The sequence below is a fragment of the Pristis pectinata genome, chromosome 2 (assembly GCF_009764475.1).
Source record: "Pristis pectinata isolate sPriPec2 chromosome 2, sPriPec2.1.pri, whole genome shotgun sequence".
NCBI lineage: Eukaryota > Metazoa > Chordata > Chondrichthyes > Rhinopristiformes > Pristidae > Pristis > Pristis pectinata.
In genome coordinates, this window is record NC_067406.1 from 11,503,449 (window position 1) to 11,528,608 (window position 25,160).

General features: G+C 42.8%; 1 protein-coding gene across 1 annotated transcript in view; it reads right to left on the reverse strand.

Annotated features, from left to right (window-relative positions):
* The window catches only part of dnaaf9 (dynein axonemal assembly factor 9), a 134,802-nt gene extending 110,515 nt beyond the window's left edge, over positions 1-24,287 (reverse strand). The window contains exons 1-3 of the mRNA XM_052010516.1: positions 24,003-24,287; positions 6,417-6,496; positions 2,522-2,641 (exon numbers count right to left, since the gene is read on the reverse strand). Of these exons, the coding sequence (XP_051866476.1) occupies positions 2,522-2,641; positions 6,417-6,496; positions 24,003-24,097 (295 nt within the window). The 5' untranslated portion in view covers positions 24,098-24,287. The remainder of the gene's footprint in view (positions 1-2,521; positions 2,642-6,416; positions 6,497-24,002) is intronic.
* Positions 24,288-25,160: the final 873 nt, after the last annotated feature.

Consider the following 25,160-nt stretch of genomic DNA (forward strand, 5'->3'; position numbering starts at 1 on the left):
TCTGGACACCTCTTCAAAGAACACTATCAGGCTTGTGAGACATAATCTGCCCTTCACAAAGCCATGCTGGCTGTCCCTGATCAGACCATGATTCTCTAAATGCCCACAGATCCCATCTCTAAGAATCCTTTCCAACAGCTTGCCCACCACAGACATAAGGCTCACTGGTCTATACTTCCCTGGACTATCCCTGCTACCTTTTTTGAATAAGGGGACAACATTTGCCACCCTCCAATCCTCCAGTACCATTCCTGTGGACAACGAGGACTCAAAGATCCTAGCCAAATGCTCAGCAATCTCCTCCCACGCCTCGTGGAGCAGGCTGGGGAAATATTCCATCAGGCCCCGGGGACTTATCTGTCCTAAGATTTTCTAATAGCTCCAATACATCCTCTCTCTTGATATCAACATGCTCTAGAACATTAACCTTACCAACACTGTCCTCAGTGTCATCAAGGCCCCTCTCCTTGGTGAATACTGAAGAAAAGTATTCAGTGAGGACTTCACCCACTTCCACAGCTTCCAGGAACATCTTCCCACCTTTATCCCTAATCGGTCCCACCTTTACTCCAGTCATCCTTATGCTCTTCACATGTGAAAAATACCTTGGGGTTTTCCTTAACCCTACTCACCAAGGCCTCTTCATGTCCCTTTCTTGCTCTCCTCAGCCCCTTCTTAAGTTCCTTCCTTGTTACTCTATATTCCTCAAGAGCCCTATCTGATCCTTGCTACCTACACCTTATGTATGCTGCCTTCTTCCTCCTAACTAGATGTTCCACCTCTTTTGTCAACCATGGTTCCTTCACCCTTCTATTCTTTCTCTGCCTCACCGGGACAAATTTATCCCTAACATCCTGCAAGAGATCACTGAACAACGACCACATCTCTATAGTACATTTCCCTTCAAAAATGTCATCCCAATTCACACTCTCAAGTTCTAGCCTTATAGCCTCATAATTTGCCCTTCCCAAGTAAATATCTTCCTGTCCTCTTTGCTCCTATCCTTGTCCATGACAATGCTAAAGGTTAGGGAGCAGTGGTCACTGTCCCTCAAATGCTCACCCACTGAGAGATACGTCACCTGACCCTGTTCATTACCTAATACTAGATTTAATAATGGCATTCCCTCTAGTCGGCCTGTCAACATACTATGACAGGAATCTGTCCTGAACACACTTAACAAACTTTGTCCAGTCTAAACCTTTGGCACTAAGCAGGTGCCAATCAATATTTGGGACATTGAAGTCTCCCATGATAACAATGTAATTTTTGTACCTTTCCAAAATCTGCCTCCCTATCTGCTCCTCAGTATCCCTGCTGCTACCAGGGGGCCTATAGAATACTCCCAGTAGAGTAACTGCTCCTTTCTTGTTCCTAACTTCCACCCATACTGACTCCAGTGAGGATCCTGCTACATTATCTACCCTTTCTTCAGCTGTAATAGTATCCCTGATCAGTAACGCCACCCTTCCTCCTCTTCTACCCCCCCCCCCCATCCCTTTTAAAGCACTGAAATCCGGGAATATTCAGTAGCCATTCCTGCCCTGATGACAGCCAAGTCTCCACAAAAGCCACAATATCATAGTTCCATGTATTTATCCAAGCTCTCAGTTCATCACCCTTATTCCTGATGCTTCTTGCATTTAAGTAAATGCACTTTAGCCCATCCACCTTACTACTTTTATACCCTATACTCTGCTTTTCCTTCCTCAACGCCTCTCTATATGTTAGATCTGGCTTTACTCCACGCACTTCTTCCACTGACTTATCCCTCCGGTTCCCATCCCCCTTGCAAGCTAGTTTAAACCCTCCCGAACCACACCAGCAAACCTGCCTGCAAGGATATTGGTGCCCCTCAAATTCAGGTGTAACCCATCCAATCTGTACAGAATTGGATAGGTTACACCAGAACCCTTCCCCAAAAGAGATCCCAGTGATCCAAAAATCTAAAACCTTGCCCCCTGCACCAACCCCTCAGCCACGTATTCATCTGTATGAGGAGCGTTTGATGGTTCTGGGCCTGTACTCACTGGAGTTCAGAAGGATAAGGGGGATCTCATTGAAACCTACCGAATACTGAAACGCCTGGATAGAATGGACGTGGAGAGGATGTTTCCAGTAGTGGACGAGTCTAGGACCAGAGGGCACAGCCTCAGAATAGAAGGACATCCTTTTAGAAATAAGATGAGGAGGAATTTCTTTAGCTAGAGGGTCGTGAATCTGTGGAATTCATTGCCTCACACGGCTGTGGAGGCCAAGTCATTGGGTATACTTAAAGCAGATGTTGATAGGTTCTTGATTAGTAAGGGCGTCAAAGGTTACAGGGAGAAGGAAGGAGAATGGAGTTGAGAGGGGAAAATAAATCAGCCATGATCGAATAGCAGAGCAGACTCGAAGGGCCAAATGGCCTAATTCTGCTCCTATGTCTTATGGTCTTATAATGGGGAAATTGTTCACAAGGGAGTTCAATGATTCATTTATTTCCTCTGAGGACATGAAAAGATAAAGCTTACGTACTTACCATCAAGCACTTCTTCTGGCAAATCAGTAACATCAGCATCAATGTTTGTCAGATTATACAAATCAAACAGCAGATAATTTGCCAGTTCTCTACAGCCCTCATTATATCTGCTGTCAATACCTGCAAAAGAAAAGAAAACAAGTTACTACGAAACCACACAAGGAAAATTTGTCAATACTCTTCAAACCATTTACTGTAATGAATGTAATTATATAGTAATTATATAATAAATGTAATTACAAAGGCTATAGGAAACAGAATTTCCAAAGTTAGTCAAAGACTAAAGCTGGAAAAGTACTTAACAGTGAGGAGAATATAAGAATTGAGAAAAGACTAATTGGCTAAAATGGGCACACAAAATTTAAGGCAACAAAGTATAAAAGTGATTCTGTTGGAAGGGAAAAATGAGAAGGGCATTGCAACTTCACACGAAAAGACTTGGATTATGCCCAAATACTTGCCAGTGGCAGGACAAGTTGATAGGGCAAGTTTTAAACAAAGAAAATCATGAAACACAGACAGTCAGGAAACAACTGATTTTAGAGAACTGGATATTCAGGCCAATAACTTATCAGATTTCTTGTCAGAGTTGTTCCTCTCAGCATGGAATGCTTTACCAAAGAGGATAATTAAAGCAGAGACCACTCCATCTCACAGGAGGAAAAAATCATCCAAATACAACATAATGAGGAAGGAGTGAAATTAATCTTGCACTGTTCTAATAAAGACTTACCATAGACACACTTGGCTAAACGATCACCAAGTATGTCAACATCCAGTTTATTGTCAAATGCACAACTACACTACATTTATGCACAGATGCAATGAAAAACTTACGTGCAGCAACATTTAAGGCACATAGCATCTGATGTACAACATTCACAATAAAAACATAAATTAAACATAAATCGTACAAAATTAAACAAGAAAGAACACAATTAGAATAACAAAAAACAAAGTCCATTGTAGTGCAAAATGGTCATAGTGTTGTATACGAAGATAGTGATAGTGCAAAATGGTCATAGTGTTGTATACGAAGGTAGTGATTAGGGTTGTACAGCTGGTTCAAGAACTGTATGGTTGAAGGGAAATAGCTGTCCTCGAACTTGGTGGTGTCAGACTTCAGGCTTCTATACCTCCTGCCCGATGGTAGCTGCAAGTAGATGGCATGGCCCAAATGGTGGGGATCTTTGGTGATAGATGTTGCCTTCTTGAAGCAGTGCCTCATGTAGATACTGCCGATGGTGGGGAGGGATGTGCCCATGATGTATTGGGGCTCAGTCAACTACTTTCTGCAGCTTCTTGCATTCCTGTACATTCAAATTGCTGTACCAGACCATGATGCAACCAGTCAGGATACTTTCAATAGTACATCTGTAGAAGTTTGTTGGGGTGTTCAGTGACATGACAAACATCCTTAACCTTCCAAGAAACTAAAGACACTGGCGAGCCTTCCTTGTGATTGTATCTATGTGCTGGGCCCAGGACATGTTATCCCATATGTTAACGCCCAGGAATTCAAAGCTGCTGACCCTCTCTACCGCTGATCCACCAATGCGCACTGGTGCATGTTTGTCCTCCTTCCTCTTCCTGAAGTCAACAATTTTTTACTGACTTTGAGTGAGTGGTTATTGCTGTGGCACTACTCAACCAGGTGTTTTGTCTCACTTCTATATGCTGACTATTCACCACCTGTGATTCATCCAACAATAGTAGTGTCATTGGCAAATTTGTATATGGCATTAAACTCCTACAAAAGGCATTACACTCCTGCAGTTCTGAACTTCAAACATTTACAAACCAGGCAGAAATTTAGAAATTTGCAAGCAGCAACAAAGCCATAATAAAAAAGCAAACACAATAAATAAAACAGTAGCAATAGATATTTGAAGCTGATTGATTCTGGCTTGCCTTTGCTGGGTCAGCTGGTTAGGCACAAACATTGAGCAATGAACAAAACTTCAGGTAATGTCCATGGGAGACTAAACAATATGGGAGAAATTTTCTTGGTCTAAAGTATACCAAATGTAGCTCATGAGAAAACTGAAGATCTACCATTAAAAAAAAGCAAAAGAACTGTACAGTTGTCAGCACAATTTACATTGTCTTTGTTCATGATAGCATCACTTCAGCACACTATGTCAATGCCTTTGCAATCCAAGTGCTCATCTAGATACTTCTTACATGTCGAGGGAGTACCTGCTCCACCATCTACATAGTGCATTCCAGATTCCAACCACATTCTGGGTGGGGAAAAAAGTACTCGCTCAGATCCACTCTAACTCTCTTACCTCTTAGCCTAAACCTATGGTCTTTTTTTTAGACACCCCTGCTATGAGGAGAAGTTTCCTATTTTCTGCTCAATCTCTCCCTTCATAATTTTATATACCTCTATCATCTCCCCACTCAGCTTCCTCTGCTCCAAGGAAAACAAATCCAGCCTATCCAGTCTGTCCTCATAACTGAAAGCACTCCATCCCAGCAACTTCATGGTGAATCTCCTCTGCACCCTCTCCGGTGCAATCATGTCCTTCCGATAATGCAGATGACCAGAATTACACATAGTATAGTACATAAAAGCCATAAGGCACTTTCGCCCACCAGATCTATGCCAGGCATCGTCCATCTATACCAATCCCATTTACCAGTTCTTAGTCATGACTTGGCAATTCAAGTGCTCAACTGGATACTTTTTAATGTTATGAGTGTACCTACCTCCACCACCTTCTCAGGTAATGTGTTCCAGATTACAACCACCTTCTGGGTGAAAAATCTTTTTCTTGGTTCTCCTCCAACTCACTTATTCCTCATCTTAAACCTATGCCTGCTGGTTTTAAACATTTCCATGTTGTTCATAATGTGTTCACTGGCTCCAAGGGGACTCCAGCTAGTCCCATTTCCCCACCACTTCTCCAAAGCCCAGCAAATTTGTTCCTCTCAAATGCTACAATTGAAGTTGCATCCACCACGACCGCTAGCAGTGCAGTCCAGAAACTAACCACCCTGTGTAAAAGAAGTTTTTCCTGATGTCACTTTCGGTCCTTTCCCAATCACCTTCATTTTATGTATCTCAGCTCTTGACTCCTCAGCCATTTGGAACAGTTTCTGTCAACTACTCTGCCTGTACAAATTCATGATTTTAAATGACTAATCAGATCCTTTCACAATCTTGCATGTTGTAAGGACAACCCCAATCTACCTGCATTACTAAAGTTCCAAATTCCTGGAATCAATTTGCTAAATCTCTATTGCACCTAAGGTCTTCACATCAATCCTTAAGTATGGTATCCATTACACCAATTGTAGCCAAAGCAGTGTTTTAACAAATTCAGCATACCTTTGTTGCTTTTGGATTCAAAGCCTTGAGCCCATATACTTCTTTTTTCAGAAAACTGCCATTTCTATTAGGTCATAAATATACCGTGAGCATAAGAAACAGGGTTCAGCATAGAATAGTTGCATAGTACTAAAAACTAAATTAAGACAATTCTCATCTACATCTGCCATCTCTGCACTCTTTTGTTTTACAGCTTGGTCCATCTCAACAGACATAGAAAGTAGCATTTATGATGAACCTAAGGCCCTGTAAGAAAAAAAATCAATATTCTACATTGCAAAACTTACAATGACAGAGGAGACTCAGAAACAAATTGAGAAACCAGTAAAAGATATGGATTTTAAATCGGTCAGCTTTCCACCATTCCATTCCCCATCACAACTGAATGACAAAAAGAGCAAGGTCATATTGATAAAATTGAAGTGATCCAAACACTTAACCATAAAAATGTTAACTTCTTATATTCTCTACCAAAGAAAGTGAACATCAAAACAACTAAAATTATAAATGAATAAACATATTGTGGTTAAATCTTACAAACAAGAAGCTGAAACATACCCAGAATGCAGAGAATTCCATCAGATTTTTGCTTGTTGCTGTAATTCAGGAGGGCTTGAACTCGACGAAGACGGCTGCAACTACAAAAAAATACACAGCTGAAATAACTGGCCATTAAAAATCTATCCCTTTACTACAAAAGGCAGAATGAAACAACATCCTACTTCTTGCAGAGGCTAAGCAATTGCTTCTTTTTTTTTCTATTAAATATTTATCAGTCACAATTATAAATGAGACACATATCTGTAAACATCAATATAAAAAATGTTGAGATTTCAAGAGATGTGAAAGCTACAGAGTCGTCTTACAACTATCCTGAAAAATTAGGAACTGTTATTTTACTTTACCACCCAAGAACCATAGACCTTACGATGTGGGAAATTAGGGAGACCTCCAGTGTCCCTGATGACTACACCTGCAGGAAGTGCGTCCAGCTCCTTACAGACAACATACGGGAGGTGGAGCTGCAGCTGGATGAACTCCAGATCATTCAGGAAGCTGAGGAGATGATAGTGATAGTGATAGGGGATTTGTTGCTTAGGGGAACAGACAGGAGATTCTGTGGACAAGAACAAGACTCCCGGATGGTATGTTGCCTCCCTGGTGCCAGGGTCAGGGACATTTCAGATCAAGTGCACAGCATTCTTAAGGGGGAGGGGGAGGAGCCAGAAGTCATGGTGCACATTGGCACCAACGACGTAGGTAAGATAAGGGATGAGATCCTGAAGAGTGAGTATTGGGAGTTAGGAAGGAAGCTAAAAAGCAGGACCACAAGGATAGTGATGTCTCGATTGCTGCCTTTGCCACGTGCCAGGGAGGGAAAGAATAGGAAGATACGACAGACTAATGAGTGGCTGAAGAGTTGGTGCAGGGGCCAGGGGTTCAGATTTTTGGATCATTGGGATTTCTTCTGGGGTAGGTATGACCTGTACAAAAGGGACCGGGTACACCTGAACTGGAGAGGGACCAATGTCCTTGCGGGCAGGTTTGCTAGAACTGTTGGGGGGAAGGTTTAAACTAGGTTGGCGGGAGATGGGAACCTGAGTGATAAGTCAGAGGATGGGGCAGTTGGTGTATAGGTTAGAAGATGGATCAGTTGGTGTAGAAGTAGATGTGATGTGTACAGAGAAGGTGTTGAAGGATAGGCAGGGGATGAGGCATAAATGCAATCAGTTAGATGGGTTGAAATGTGGTTACCCTAATGCGAGTAGTGTTAACGATAAGGGTGATGAACTTAGAGCATAGATCAATACATGGAATTACAATGTTATGGCCATTACAGAGACTTGGCTATCACAAGGGTAGGAGTGGCTGCTTGAGCTTCTGGGGTCTAGATGTTTCAAAAGGGATAGGGAAAGGGGTAGAAGGCTGGGGGGTGGCATTGCTAATCAGGGATAATATCACAGCTGTAGGAAGGGAGGACATCATAGAAGAATCGTCTATTGAGTCAGTGTGGGTGGAAGTCAGAAACAGGAAGGAAGCGAGCACTCTACTAGGAGTATTCTATGGGCCCCCAAAAAGCCATCAGGACACTGAGGAGCAGATAAGTAAGCAAGTGAAAAAATAACAGGGTTATCATGTGTGACTTCAACTTCCCTATATTGATTGGCACATTCTTAGTGCAAAAGGTTTTGATGGGGCAGAATTTGTTAGGTGTGTACAGGAAGGATTCCTGACACAGTATGTAGACAGGCCGACTAGAGGAGAGGCCACGCTGGATCTGGTATCAGGCAATGAACCTGGTCAGATGAAAGACCACTTGGTGGGCGAGCATTTCGGGGATAGTGACCATAACTCCGACATTTAGCATGGCCATCGACCAAAGAAAGGAGCAGACATTACAGGAAAATATTTAATTGGGGGGGGGGGGGGTGCAAATTACAATGATATTAGGCAAGAACTTGGGAGTGTAAACTGGGAACAGATGTTCTCTGGTAAATGCACCTCAGAAATGTGGAGGTTGTTTCGGGACCATTTACATGGGGTTCCAGACAGGTTTGTCCCACTGAGACAAGGAAAGGATGGTAGGTAGAAGGAACCATGGTTAACAAGAGACGTGGAAGGTTTAGTCAAGAGGAAGAAGGAAGCATATTTAAGGTTTAGGAAGCAAAAATCATACAGGGCTCTTGAGAGTTATAAGGTAGCCAGGAAGAAGCTTAAGAAGGGACTTAGGAGAGCTAGAAGGGGACATGAGAAGGCCTTGGCAAGTAGGGTTAAGGAAAACCCTAAGACGTTGTACACGTATGTGAGGAACAAGAGGATGACTAGGGTGAAGGTAGGACGTCTCAGGGATAAGGGGGGAAAATGTGTCTGGAGGTGAAGGAGGTACTAAATGAGTATTTTGCTTCAGTGTTCACCAGGGAGAGGGACTTATTTTGCATAGGACAGGCAAAATGTGTTGGAGTATGTTGAGGTTAAGAAAGAATCAGTCTTGGAGTTACTAAAAAGCATGAGGATAGATAAGTCCCCGGGGTCAGACAGGATATACCCCAGGTTACCATGGGAAGCAAGGAAAGAGATTGCTGGAACATTAATGATGATCTTCAAGTCCTTCCTGGCCACAGGAGTGGTACCAGAGGATTGGAGGATGGCAAACGTTGTTCCATTGTTCAAGAAAGGTAAAAGGAATAATCCCAGGAATTATAGACCAGTAAGTGAGCAAACTATTGGAGAGGATTCTTAGGGACAGGATTTATGAGCATTTTGAGAAGCATAGTCTTATTAGGAATAGTCAACATGACTTTGTGAAGGGCAGGTCATGCCTCACAAATTTTTTGAGGAAGTGACAAGACAAATTGATGAAGGGAGTGCGATGGATATGGTATATATGGATTTTAGCAAGGTGTTTGACAAAGTTCCCCAGGGTAGGCTCATTCATAAAGTCATGAGTTATGCGATGCATGGAAAAAAAAATCGGCTGTGTGGATTCGAAATTGGCTTGCCCACAGAAGGCAGAAGGTAGTTGCAGAATGGGAGTATTCAACCTGGAGGTTGGTGACAAGTGGTATTCTGCAGGGATCTGTTCTGGGACCCCTGCTCTTTGTGATTTTTATAAATGATTTAGAGGAGGAAGTGGAAGGAATGGTTGGTAAGTTTGCAGATGACACGAAGGTTGGTGGCATAGTAGATTGTAAAGAAGGTTGCCGTAGGTTGCAATGGGATTTAGACAGGATGAAGAGCTGGGCGGAGAAGTGGCAGATGGAGTTCAATCCGGAGAAGTGTGAAGTGATACACTTTGGAAGAAAGAACTTGAAGTCAGAGTACATGGTTAATGGCAGGATTCTTAGCAGTGTGGAGGAACAGAGAGATCTTGGGGTCCAAGTATATAGATCCCTCAAAGTTGCTGCACGTGGATAGGGTGGTTAAGAAGGCGTATGGTGTGCTGGCCTTTATTGCTCAGGGAATTAATTTCAAGAGCCGAGAGATAATTTTGCAGCTCTATAAGACTCTGGTTAGACATTTAGAATATTGTGTTCAGTTCTGGTCACCACATTATAGGAAGGACGTGGAAGCTTCGGAGAGGGTGCAGAGGATATTTACAAGGATGCTGCCTGGGTTGGAGAGCATGTCTTATGAGGAGAGGTTGAGCGAGTTAGGGCTTTTCTCTTTGGAGCAACGGAGGATGAGAGGTGACTTGATAGATGTATATAAGATTATAAGAGGCACAGACAGAGTGGACAGCCAGCATCTTTTCCACAGGGTGGCAATGGCAATACTAGAAGTCACCCATTTAAGGTGTGTGGGGGAAAGCTCAGGGGAGATGTGAGGTTTCACCCTCCCCTCCCCCCCCAACAGAGAGTGGTGGGTGCCTGGAATGCACTGGGGTGGTGATAGGTGCCGATATCATCGGGTCACTTAAAAGACTATTAGATAGGCACATGGATGAAAGAAAAATAGAGGGTTATGGAAGGTGGAGGATAGATTGAATGGGGATAAGGTTTATATAGGTCGGCACAACATCATGGGCCAAAGGGCCCGTACTGTTCTATGTATATTCTAACTTACTTAAATATCAATACACAGATGTTTGGAGAGGATTTCTTTTCAATCTTAGGGCCTTGCTTACCCCAGTATGCAAATTCAGCCTAAACATTAGAATCATACTTTCAATACCATTTATGATAGCTCTAACAATTTCTTCCACTACAAACTATATCGTCAACCAATCATCAAAAAAACAGAACTGGCAGTGTAACTTCAACTCAGCTTTAAAGTTCACTGACAACATTAACAAAGATATCCTGCTTGCAGTTGTGTAAAACTTACTTGCAGGAAGCAAATAGGTGAAAAAGTGCAAATAATCACAATTCATGCCCTGCTCCTATACCACAAACATATGAATTAAGAGGAGCAGTAGGCCATTCAGCCCCTCGAGCATGCTCCGCCACTTAAGCGGATAATGGCCAGTATGATTATAATATCTACTTGGCATTCCTGTTGACCCATGGTAACCTTTTACTCCCTAATTTCGCAAAAATTGGTCTATATGACCTTCTGTGCTGATCAACTTAGAATAATAGCTCAAGGTTTTCTTTACAAGAACATGCAAACAATCATGTTACAAGTTATCTTTTAGCACAGATAGTATCTTGTTACAGCTATCTAGGTCTGGCTAGGGTTAACATAAAGAGACAGTAGAATCATCTTAGGGACTGCAAATATTGGTAGTTTGGAACCAATTGGGATTATTAGTGGCTATAAATTTTTCAGTGAAATCTTATTTGCCAGTTTGATTACAGTGGATTAGTTTAGTTGCAATGTTATACAAAACCCAATAATCCATTGTTGGAATTCTTTACTAAGGGATCATTTCTGGCTTAGACTCCAAAAGAATGCTTGAAGCAATACAAACATTAAGTACTCTGCATCCTGTGAAGCAAATAGAGCCTTGTCCATATCTCATGACTATATGGTACCTCCAGCAATGAAGCAGTGGCTCTGCATCTGAACCCAGTTTTTCTTGTTCATGTACAACTGCTGCTTGTACACTTGCACTTCACATTGTACTCAGAAACAACAGCACTAACTGAATCACTACCAGAAAAAACAATTATAGCATTACATATACAGAAGAGCATTATTGACAATGGAAACAGGCACAAACCCCCGCCTTCCCCACAGTTGCACTCTGCTGTGTCAGGAACCTCACTGGATTTTTCAAAGCAATGAATCATCATGGTATGATTTTGAGAAGTTGCTTGTGATGGCTGGATGAATGGTGTGGCCACTCAGCAAGTGACATGGGATTCAGAGCTACACTCTGGCCAACACTCTAAGTGAGGGCCAATATTGACACCTGGCAGCATCTGCTCCATGTGTTTACAGATCAATGAGAGAGACTGGGCAGTCTGACAATCCCTGGAGTACAACACAGGGATGTTTTTATGGCAAAGTGCCAAAATTTCTTTGGATAAATTCCAGCACAATAATTTTAAAACCAAGTACAGGTACGTTTTAAGAATATAAACTACAAAAAAGTATAAAATTAAATCATAAGCAATCAGCAACTCATACTAAATCTGCAATTAATATTGTCATATTTAAATTGCTTACCACTTTTTAAACAGAATAATCTTAATAAAACTGTAAGCACACATAACAATTGCAACAGGTTGTCAGGAATCAAACTATGTTAGTATATAAACTGAATCCAGAGTGCCTCAGAAGTATTTTCATTCTTATGCAAGGCACCATAGAAAAGTAGTTGTTCAGTATTACATGAAATTGAATCAGAGATTCTATACACGGAATAATCCAACTACATCACTTAATATAGAGTGAACATTAAAGCCATTGTAAGATTATGAAAAGTTAAATATTAAATGACTCATATTGGAATAGAAATAAAACACAGACGCTCCAACTTCCACCATGGTAACACAAACATGTGCACTGTTATAGACTCAGTGAAAGTCCCTTTAAGATAGAGAGTGTGTGTGTATGTGTGTGTGGGGCGTGCTTACGTCAATAGAAGATAAAGGACGTAATGACGTTGTTGAAGAAGAAGAAGAAGAAGAGAGAGAGAGAAGGGAGAGAGACACCAGCCTGCTTGTTTTCTCTATCGATGGATGAGAAACAATAACTGTGTTTGCCACTGAAATCCATGTATGGAAGTTGGAAGTAATCCGGTGGAGTTCACTTTGTTGTTGACCTGTAGAAGGAAACAGGTATTTGTATGTGGACGACCACGGTTCGGATGCTTTTCGGGGTGAGGAAGTCACTACCGAGTAAACACTGAAGTGTCGTTTGGGTTCCATCGTGGAACATTTGGATTTCGTATGTACTCTCTCTATGTTTTTCTACATCTACATCTTATCTTCAGACAACAGTGGTTGTTGAAGAAGCCCTTGCTCATGTTTCACCTTATGGCTTGCGGAACTGAACTTTAAGAACCATTCAGGAACTGGGAGTTTTGGACTTTGTCACACACACACACACGAAGAGTTTAGTTTTTGGGGTTAACGTTCGAGGTTTAACATTCTTGAATTCTAACATACTAACATTTTTACTTTTATTTTACATATTATCAATAGTAGTGATTAATAAAATAGTTTTTAACACTGAATCATGCTCAGTGTGTTTCTTTTGTTGCTGGTTCATGACAGCACACAAAATTATTGTCTGGTATGTTTTGGTTTGAATGGATTATATATCCAACACAACAAGGCAGTATAAATGGTCAATGAGGAAATCACAGTTAAGATGAAATACATGGACTTCCAAAGGATTAAAGCCAATAGAAGTGCCTGTGACCGTGCAGATAAAAAAATTGGCTCAAGATATAGACAGTAGCAGGGAAAGAAAAACGAAAGTCTGCAAATTCTAGAAATCTGAAATAAGAATCAAAAATGCTGGAAACGCTGCCAATTACACACCATCGGTGAAAAAACAGAGTTATGATTTCAGGTTGAAAACCTGTCATAAAAAGGGAGAGAAAATAAATTGGGATTAAATTGCTCGGAGACCAGGGTGGGTTGAAAAGAACCTAAGAAATATCTCTGATAGGGTGAGGCCACGGTTTCCTGAGGGATAAGCTGTGAAAAAGATCATCTGCTTGATATGTTAAGAGATAGTTCGAGGGTGAGAGAGCACAGAGCTACAGACAAGCCCAGCAGAAAAAAAACTGAGCCAAAAATCACAGGGAGACTAACTTTCATTCGTTTTTGTCTGTTCTGATACTGACAGACAAAGTGAGTTCACTGAGGTTATAAAATTCAATATTGATCCTAGAAGGCTGCAAAGCGCCCATCCAGGAAGATAAAATGCTATTCCTTAAGTTATATCTCATTATAACAGTGCAGGAAATTACAGACAGATAGGTCAGAGTGGGATGGAGAATTAAAGTGGCAAGCAACTGGAAGCTCAGAGTCACCCCCAAAGACAAAACAGAGGTGCTCCACAAAAGATTCACTCAATCTGTATTTGGATTCCAATCTAGTGCACTGCATTCGGAGTCAGCCGCATGCTCTACATTGTAGAAAAGACCGCATGGTGGATTCCAAATGCAATGCACTAGATTAGAAGTGCAGGTGAATGGCTGCTTCACCTGGAAAGACTTGTTGGGTCCTTGAATGGTGGGAAGGAAAGAGATGAAATGACAAATGTGCCATCTCCTATGGCTGCAAGGGAAAGTGTCATAAATCAAAGTCGAGTTTATTGTCACATGCACAAGTACTGGACCAGGGAGTAAGAAAGGGAGAGGCCCTTTGAAATGCTGAAAAGTGAGGGAAGTCAAATACACATCCAGTCATGGAATATTGTTGGTGGTGGTAAATATGGAGGCTGGTGGGGTGCACTGTCGAGAAGATGCATGAGACTGAGATGCAGGAAATAGATGAGATGCAGTCAAAGGTTCTGTTAACAATGGTGAAGGAAAGAAAGGAAGACATCTCTGAGGCACTCATGAAGAAAATTTCATCACTGAAGCAATTATCACAGAGGCGAAGGAACTGGGAGAATGGAATGGAGTTCTTACAATAAGCAGAGTGATAAGAATAGGGTACAGCCTCAGAATAAAGGGACGTCCCTTTAAAACCGAGATGAGGAGGAATTTCTTCAACTAGAGGGTGGCGAATCTGTGGAATTCGTTGCCATGGTGATGGAGGCCAAGTCACTGAGTGTATTTAAGGTAGAAACTGATAGGTTCTCGATTGGTAAAGAGGTTTAGAGTTACGGGGAGAAGGCGGGATAATGGGGTGAATAAAAAAATCAGCCATGATTGAATGGCGGAGCAAATTCGATGGGCTGAATGGCCTAATAGTGCTCCTATATTTTATGGTCTAAGAGTAGTAGAGATAATTGTGGGAACTTTAGGCTTGTAATAAATGTTTGTTGCTAATTTGTTCCCTGAGATGGAGACAGAGAGATCAAGAAAGGGAAGAGTCAGAGTTGAACCTCATGAAAGTGAGAGCAGAGTGGAAATTGCAGCAAAAGCAAAAGTTTCCGTTTGCATGTGCAGGAAGCAGCACCAATACAGTTGTCGATGTACCTGGAAAAAAAAGCTGAGGGAAGGGACCCCTGAGGAGGACTGAAACAAAACTTTCTATATATCCCATTAAAAAGCTCATGCAAGTTCCCATAGCTCCACTTTTATCTGGAGAAACTAAGTACAAATAAGGAGAAATTATCGAACTTCAACAGAGGCCCAAACTGTTCCTGTCCACCAACACAATCTTTCACCTGGCCGAACTTGTTCTTGCATTGAACAACTTCTTCAACTCCACTCACTTTCTCCAGGCTAGTCAAATGCACAGATCAGTAGTGGATAAAATTTAATACTTAGAAATATTAATTACTACATTTTGGTCAGAAGAATTAAGAGAGACAATATAAACATGAGGGCATAATTCTAAAAGGAGTACAGGACAAAGATGTGGAGGTGCATGTGCATGATCCATTAAAAGTAGTAGTAAAGATTGAGAAAGTGGTTAGAAAAGCATACAGGATCCTGGGCTTTATAAATAAAGGCACACAGCACAAGAGTACAGAAGTAATAAATCTTTATAAAGCAGTATGAATAAAATATTCCACCTAGTTCAGAGAGCCACACTTCAAGAAGATGAAAAAAACTTTAGTGATGGTGCAGAAACAACTCACTACAATCTTTAGTTATATGAAGCAACTGGAGAAGCTTGAAATGGAGGGGAGTGTGAGGGATTTGAATCGAGTACATAAGGGAGAAGCTATTCCCAGCAGCTGAAGGGTCAGCAACCAAAAGGCATTGTAAAAAGTGACTGGCAGAAGAATCAAATGACAGAAGGGAAAATTTCTTCTATGCTATAACTTGTTGGAATCTGGCACGTACTGTCAAAGGAAATAGTGGTGGAAAATTCAATTGTAGCATTTGAAATGGAACTAGATAAGGTCTGAAAGGAAAGAATTTACAGGGGCTATCGGAAGAAGGTTGGGGAGCAACTCTATTTGTATTGTTCTTACATAAAGGTGGCCTGGACTTGACTCACCAGAAAGCCTTTCTTCCATCCTGTAATGCATTTTTCCAGCTTCATCCTCAGTAAACAAACTAACTCAGGTAAATATGTTCAGAAAAGCAAACTTCGCACATACAAGTCACCAAACTCTGACTTCTTAAGTCTTCAAACATCCAGCAGCATGCAAAAGATGAGGAATTTTCTTAACCTCCAAAATCTTTTGGACAATAATGTTTGACCAACAGAAGTGACAATTCATTAGCCACTCTAAATTTGGGATAGCAGTGAAGAGCCTCAAAATGTGGCCCATACTCAATTATCTTGCACATATTTACAATGACCTCCCTGCACTTGCACAACATTCTGGAAATGAGAACCTAGGAATCTGTTCTTCTGGAAGTTTAAAAAGAATTTTAATTAAGGAGTTCAAATTATAAGTCAAATAGCCTCCCAATTGATTTTAGTTAACAATTAATTGCATTTACAATATATTCCATATAAAGAAACATCTCAGAGCGCCACAATCAGACAAAGTAACAGATAGGATTAATAGATGGGGTGACTGACATCTTGGTCAAGGTTATTACGTTTTGAAGAAACGTCTTATCGCTGGGGTGACAGATTTGAGAAACAATCCAAGAAATGAGGGGTAACAAAGATGGTGGTGAAAAAGAACTGGGAATTGCAAATAACCCAAAGTTGCAAAAGTGCAGAGTTCATAGGATTGTGGGTCAGGACATAGTTACAGAAATCAGGAAGGATATCTGAACATGAGCACAAGAATTTTGAATCTGGGGCATTGATCAGACAGAGTTAATGTAGTTTAGTGGATGCAAGAGTGATGGAAGAGCTTTGATGAAGATAAAAGCAGTGGAGGATAAAAGCAGAAAATCCTGGAAACACTTAGCAGGTCAGGCAACATACATGGAAAGAGAAAGAGTTAAAGTTTCAGGTCAAAAACCTTTTATCAGAACAGGGAAAGAAAAAAAACAAGTTGGTTTTATGTTCCAGAAAAGATGGGATAAAGGCAGTTGAGTATTAGATTACCTTTTGGTTATGGAAGGTAGAAGAATGGCAAATGACTGAGAAGGTAACAGTTAAGTGAAGAAATAACAACTTGTAGAAAAATGAGCGAAATGGTAAAGAGAGACAGGTTAGGTCCAAATCACTGAACTCATTGAATCAACTGGCCAGTAATATGTTTTATAAAGTACGCTGCAGTAATAACCCACAAATGTTAGCTTCTTGGATGCCACAACCCAGCACATGCCCATAAAATGCAACAAGAGGCAACATCAAAGCAACGCTAAAAACTTTCTTGCACTGCAGCATTTTAGGTTTGTGCATACCTCAGTGTGCACAAGCCTCATTCAATATGTTTGTACCAAATCATATGCAATTGAATTTATGACCATAGATTTTGCAGCTATAAGGAAGTCATGTTTTGACAAATCCATTGGAATTTTTTAAAGTTACATTAAGCAAGTTCCCTCCTTTATCCTTGAGTGGCCCTATCCTCTCCTAGTTATCCTCCTGCTCTTGATACATGTATGGAATGCCTTCAGATTCTCTTTAATCCTACTTGCCAAGGACTTTTCATGGCCCCTCCTGGCTCTCCAAATTCCCTTCTTGAGTTCTTTTCTAGCTTCTTTATAATCCTCAAGAGCTCCATTTGATTTTAGCTTCCAAAACCTTACATATGCTTTCTTTTTCTTCTTGACTAAGTGGACCATATGTAATATATCCAACTTTGCTGATGATGCAAACTTAGGGAGTAGTGAAGGATGTGAGGAGGATACAGAGAACATTTAGAGAGATATAAGCATGCTATTTTAATGGGCAAGAACATGGTTGATAGAATATGAAGAAAGCTATCAGTGGGTGAGCATTTGGGAGACAGTGACCACTGCTCCATGACCTTTAGCATTGTCATGGACAAGGATAGGAGCAAATAGGACAGGAAGATGTTTAATTGGGGAAGGGCATATTATGAGGCTATAAGGCTAGAACTTGAGAGTGTAAATTGGGGTGACATTTTTGAAGGGAAATGTACTATGGAGATGCGGTCATTCTCCAGGGATCTCTTGCAGGATGTTAGGGATCAATTTGTCCCAGAGAGGCAGAGGAAGAATGGCAGGGTGAAGGAGCCATGGGTGACAAGATAGGTGGAACATCTAGTTAGGAGGAAGAAGGCAGCATACATAAGGTGTAGGCAGCAAGGATCAGATAGGGCTCATGAGGAATATAGGGTAACAAGGAAGGAACAAGAAGGGGCTGAGGAGAGCAAGAAGGAGACATGAAAAGGCCTTGGTGGCGAGTAGGGTTAAGGAAAATCCCAAGGCATTTTCCCTTATGTGAAGAGCAGAAGGATGACGAGTGTAAAGGTAGGACCGATTAGAGACAAAGATAGGAAGATGTGCCTGGAAGCTGTGGAAGTGGGTGAAGTCCTCAATGAATACTTCTCTTCAGTATTCGCCAAGGAGAGGGACCTTGATGACGCTGAGGACAGTGTTGGTAAGGTTAATGTTCTAGAGCATGTTGATATCAAAAGAGAGGATGTGTTGGAGCTGTTCGAAACTCTTAGGACAGATAAGTCCTCGGGGCCTGGCGGGAATATTCCCCAGGCTGCTCCGCGAGGCGAGGGAAGAGATTGCTGAACCGTTGGCTAGGATCTTCGTGTCCTCGTTGTCCACGGGAATGGTACCGGAGGTTTGGAGGGTGGCAAATGTTGTCCCCTTATTCAAAAAAGGTAGTAGGGATAGTACAAGGAATTATAGACCAGTGGGCCTTACATCTGTGGTGGGCAAGCTGTTGGAAAGGATTCTTAGAGATAGGATCTGTAGGCATTTAGAGAATCATAGTCTAATCAGGGACAGCCAGCATGGCTTTGTGAAGGGAAGATCATGTCTCACAAGCCTGATAGGGTTCTTTGAGGAGGTGACCGGATAGATTGATGAGGGTAGTGCAGTAGTGTGGTCTACATGGATTTTAGTAAGGCATTTGACAAGGTTCCACATGGTAGGCTTCTTCAGGAGGTCAGACGGCATGGGATCCAGAGAAGCTTGGCTGTGTGGATTCAGAATTGGCTTGCCTGAAGAAAGCAGAGGGTTGTGGTGGAGGGACTGCATTCAGATTGGAGGGCTGTGACTAGCGGTGTCCCACAAAGATCGGTTCTGGGACTTGTGCTTTTCGTGATTGTTATTAATGACTTGGATGACGGGGTAGAAGGGTGGGTTGGCAAGTTTGCAGATGACACAAAGGTTGGTGGTGTTGTGGATAGTGTGGAGGACTGTCGAAGATTGCAGAGGGACATTGATAGGATGCAGAGCTAGGCTGAGAAGTGGCAGTTGGAATTCAATCCAGAGAAGTGTGAAGTGGTACACTTTGGAAAGACAAACTCCAAGGCAGATTACAAAATTAATGGCAAGATTCTGGGTAGTGAGGAGGAGAAGAGGGATCTGGGGGTTCATATCCACAGATCCCTGAAAGTTGCCTCATAGGTGGATAGGGTAGTTAAGAAAGCATATGGGATGTTAGCATTCATAAGTCGTGGGATCGAGTTTAGGAGCCACGAGATAATGATGCAGCTCTACAAAATTCTGGTTAGACCACACTTAGAGTACTGTGTCCAGTTCTGGTCGCCTCATTATAAGAAGGATGTGGAAGCATTGGAAAGGGTGCAGAAGAGATTTACCAGGATGCTGCCTGGTTTGGAGAGTATGGATTATGAGGAGAGACTAAGGGAGCTAGGGCTTTACTCTTTGGAGAGGAGATGGATGAGGGGAGACATGATAGAGGTGTACAAAATATTAAGAGGAATAGCTAGAGTAGACAGTCAGCACCTCTTTCCCAGGGCACTAATGCTCAATACAAGAGGGCATGGCTTTAAAGTAATGGGTGGGAAATTCAAGGGAAATATCAGAGAAAGGATTTTTACCCAGACAGTGGTTGGGACATGGAATGCACTGCCTGGGGTGGTGGTGGAGGCAGGTACATTGGTCAAATCAAGAGATTGCTAAAAAAGCATATGGAGGAATTTAAAATAGAGGGATATGTGGGAGGAAGGGGTTAGATAGTCTTAGGCGAGGTTTAAAGGTCGGCGCAACATTGTGGGCTGAAGGGCCTATATTGTGCTGTACTGTTCTATGATTCTATGAAAAACGTGAGTTCATCGACTTTGGTAGTAATAATGGAAAAACTTTTTTAAATGACAAGAAATTCAAGTGAGTGCACAGAAGGACCTAGGTGTTCCTGTACACAACTCACTTAAATTTAACATGCAGGTTCAGCAAGCAATCAGAAAGGCAAATAGTACATTGGCACTTGCAAGTAAAAGGGACAGTTTGCTCCAATTAAAGAGTGTCTCGATGAAACTGCATCTGAGATATTGTGTATAGGTCTGGTCCCAACTAAACATTAAGCAGACTAGACTTGTATTCTCTTGGGTTTTAAAGAATGAGATATGATCTCAATAAAACAAAAAATTCTTAGAGTTTGATGGGTAGATGTGTTTTCCTCTTTTGATTACCTTGGGGGGGGGGGGTCACAGGACAAGCAAAAATATTAACTGTCACTGCAGAGCAACACTGGCTGATTATTGCAATATCTGAGGTCCCATGAAACATGCAAAATTAAGCCAATCTCTCTCAAACAGACTCAAATTTCCACAGTTTAGATTCACAAATGTAAAGTTATTACTCAATACTCAGATGCCCAAAGGCCCTAAATATTCTTTTCTATGCTCCTAGACTACCACTCTTATATACTATGCAGGTATCTCAGCATCAAAGTTTGTACTGAGTGAACCCCACATAAGGTTCAAATCTGCATTTAAAATGATTATATTGTACAAATTTCATGACTAAATGCTGCCTATAAAATTTTTTTCCAACCACAGAAATCCAATAAATTCAAAAAATAGGTCTCCATGCACCAATCTATTCAATTACAAAAATAATTTCACTTTCAACATTAGATATGTCTGTGCATCTTTTACAAACTAAGACCCACACATTGTAAAATGAACAAAAATAATGCCTTGTATAGGTTGATATTAAAAATTTTGTGTTCAAATTACGATATTGTTGTCATTACAGAGAGTTGGCTGTCACAAGGGCTCTTTGTGATTTTTACAAATGACTTGGATGAGGAAATGGAGGGGTAGGTTAGTAAGTTTGCAGATGACACGAAGGTTGAAGGTGTTTTGGATAGTGTGGAGGGTTGTCATAGATTATAACAAGATATAGACAGGATGCAGAATTGGGCAGCGAAGTGGCAGATGGAGTTTAATCGGAAAAGTGATACACTTTGGAAGATTGAACTTGAAGGTGGAGTACAAAGTTAATGGCAAGATTCTTAGCAGTGTGGAGGAACAGAGGGATCTTGGGGTTCAAGTCCATAGATCCCATAAAGTTGCCACACAAGTTGACAGGGTGGTTAAGAAGGCATACGGTGTGCTGGCCTTCATTAGTCGGGGGATTGAGTTCAAGAGCCGTGAGATAATGTTGCAGCTCGATAAAACTCTGGTTAGACCTTGGAGTATTGAGTTCAGTTCTGATTGCCTCATTATAGGAAGGATGTGGAAGCTTTAGAAACGGTGCAGTGGAGTTTACCAGGATGCTGCCTGGATTAGAACATATTTTATGAGGAAAGGTTGAACGAGCTAGGGCTTTCCTCTTTGGAGCAATGGAGGATGAGAGGTGACTTGATAGAAGTGTATAAGATTGAGAGGCATAGGCAGAGTGGACAACCAGCACCTTTTTCCCCAGGGCAGCAATGGCCAATACCAGAGGACATCCACTTAAGGTGAGTGGAGAAAAGTTTAGGGGAGATGTCAGAGATAGGTTTTATTTTACACAGAGAGTGGTAGGTGCTTGGAACGCACTGCCAGGGATGGTGGTAGAGGCTGATACAATAAGACTCTTAGATAGGGACATGGGTGTAAGAAAATGGTGGGTTATGGGCTATGTAAGAGGGAAGGGTTAGAATGATTGTGCAGTAGGTTCACAACATCATGGGCCAAAGGGCCTGTACTGTGTTGTACTGTTCTATGTTAAGTTAACTGCAGTTGTTTCTGAATGCATGACAACTGTCTTCCTGGAATGATGAAATACAAGAGCGTTCAGCTTTTTTAGTCAATACGACCATATGCTAATTACAAACCAAGTTAAGTATTCAATTTTTCTGCAATGTCCAAAGGTACAATGAGGATAAGTCTGATTCAAGTTGACGAACGGGACAAACGTGTCAGAGAAGGTTAATAATCTATAAATGGAATGGCACAGTCACCCTGGACAAGAGAACAATGTCACCTTGTGACATTATAGATCAACAAGGAACATCAGACACAGAGGGAGACAAAAATCACAGAATACACATAGTGGTACTAGTGCTGATATTAAACTTAAAGACTTAACAATACATTAAGTCTGAGTTAGGTTTATCATAATTTACAGAAAAGTTACAGGATATCAGAATTAACAGAAACTCCTAAAATCTCCTAATGGATGGAGATTTCAGGGATGGAGGAGAGTGCTGAGGGCCCTGGGGAGGGAGGCAGGAGGAGACTGCAGAAGACCAGGTGGAAGGCAGGGGGTGCTGGAGGAGAACAGTGTAGAGTGACACACCATGCAGTGGAGGGATACCAGTAACTACAAGGGACTCCAGGGCACAGAAAGGGAGGGAGGACTAGGGACTCCAGGGCACAGGGAGGGAGGGATGGAGGAGTGGGGAGGGAGGGATGGAGTGGGGAGGAATGGGAACTCCAGGGCACAGGGAGGGCGTGGAGGAAACACCATGGAGGGCAGAGAGAGGAAGTAAGAAAACTAGGATCCAGAGATGGAAATTCAAGAACACCAGGACCCAGGGGAAGTGTGAAGGAGGAAGCGGGCAATGAGAGATGAGGGTTGGAGCAGAAAGAATTAGAGCATTGGTATCTCAATCAGGGATGCCGGGAGAGGCCAAACAGTCCAGGGTGGAGGGTGAGGAAGGGAAATAAGGATGACAGGCCAGGGGTGGAGGGGGTGGGGAGAAAGGGAAAAAAAGGATGACAGGCCAGGGGTGGGGAAAAGGGAAATAAGGAAGACAGTCCACAGAAGTAGGAACAGTGGATGAAGGTAGAGAGATATGAGTAAAAACAAGGCCAACAGATTGGGGCTGTGTAGAGGGTATGGAAAGAGGGCAACAGGTGCGGGAGGGTGCATGTGGGGGGAACAAGGGCAGGCAGAAGATGCATGGGTGGACACACTGGATACGTGGTTGGGGACGTGGCTGACAAGGCTTCAGGAATAAGGCCGACAGCCTAGGGGTGGAAGGGAAGGGTGATAACCTGAGGGATGTAAAGAGGGCAACAGTGGTACAGGAGGGGGTGGAGATGGGTGGTAATACTACCGGGGGGGGGGGTGGTATTAATACCAGGGAGGTTGTGGTTAGTGAAGCAGAAGTGAACAACAATGCAGTGGTGGGGGAGAGGGAAAGGGCAGCAGAAAGGTGGGGGAGGACAACGGGGGGGGGGGGGTGAGATAAGATACGGGGAGGGGGGAGAGAAAATCGGGGGAGGGGGGAGATGGAGGAGGGGGGAGATGGAGGAGGGGGGAGATGGAGGAGGGGGGAGATGGAGGAGGGGGGAGATGGAGGAGGGGGGAGATGGAGGAGGGGGGAGATGGAGGAGGGGGGAGATGGAGGAGGGGGGAGATGGAGGAGGGGGGAGATGGAGGAGGGGGAGCCCGAAGGTCCCGTGGAGGGGGAGGTCCCAGAGAGAAGGAGGAGGAGGAGGAGAAGATGGAGAAGGAGAAACAATACCCTTCCTGACCTTCAAGAAAACACAAGTCACAAACCTCAAATCATAAACACCGACAACAAAAAAGATGACGGAGAAAACAAAGATGGACCAAGTAAGGGAGGGGGCGGGGTGAATGTTGTGCTGGGAGCCGGAGGCCGCCAATTGACAACGGCTGAAACCCGAGGGGAGAGGGGTCGAAACGCATTTGAGGAGAGAGAGAAAAAAAAAGGAAAATCGGATCATAAATCATTTTCCGTGCTTTTTCAAGCGCGCCGACTGACGCGGTGGCGGCCGCTCGCCACTGGATGCCGCGCGAGCCTGCCCTCGAACATTTGAACCGCCAGCCGTTAACGGCCGCCCGGCCGCGCGCCCGCCCACCTCAGGCTCGCGCTGAAAGCCTCCAACCTCCCGCTCCTCCACGCAGCCGCCCGGCGCTCCTTCCCCACCGAGGCTTCCTGCAGCATCGACAGCATGATGTCGCGTAAGTGTCGGTGTAACTTTCACCGGTTTGCTTGGTCTGTCCTTTTTGCTTTCTCTCGCCTCACGCAACGGATTTCTTTGTACGGGATTTGCATCGGTGGAAGGGGGAGGAAAGCAGATCGCCGAGCCTCCTTCACCGCGGTGCCATCGTCGTGAATGGCAACTGGGCGAAGAGGGCGCTGAGCTCGGGAGCGAGAAGAAGGGGAACCCCTAGCAAGCACTCTTCAAGTATGACAGTGGACGCTCGGTTTATACTTTCCTATGTTTCACTATAATTATAATTTTCAGTAAGCTAATTTTCTTTTGAAGTTATTTGCTTTGATGTCCATTTTATATTTGTTTACGTCATTTTTAAAGTTCTTGACGCCCCTCCTCTTATGGTACATCCTCCTTCCCTTCCCACCCATGGCTCTTGCGTCACAATATGCGGAATATTGTCCTTGTGGTTGGTGGACACCGTAGACCAGGCAATGCTGGCAGGGAGGGAGGATTTATTATTAAGTGTCCCCTTCCCGCCCACCCTTTTCGCTCTGTGGAACAGTGATTTTCTTTGGTGAAGAACAACCGCTCAGGTTATCTTAATTGTCTTTCCCTTGTACTACCTCAAGGTACTGATGTGGTGAAATGATCTGTATGGATGCTATGCAAAACAAAGCTTTTTTTTATTTACATGTGACAGTGATAAACCAATCTCATCAATTCTGTTACCCTCAAAGAAAGACAGAAAACCCTCCATCAGAATCTCCAATGTGAACAAGTGATAGAAACCTTCAAACGGGGTAAGTGGGCTGAGGAATGGCAAATGCAGTTTAATTTGGATAAGTGCTCGGCGTTGCATTTTGGAAAGTCACATCGAGGTAAGATTTTCCATAGTGCCCTGGGGAGTGTTGTAGAACAGAGGGACCTCAGGGTACAAGAACATGGTTCCCAGAGAGTGGAGTCGCAGGTAGACACGGTGGTGAAGAAGGCTGTTGGCACGCTGGCCTTCATCAGTCAGGACAATGAGTATAGAAGTTAGGAGTTCATGGTGTGGTCGTACAAGATGCTGGTGAGACT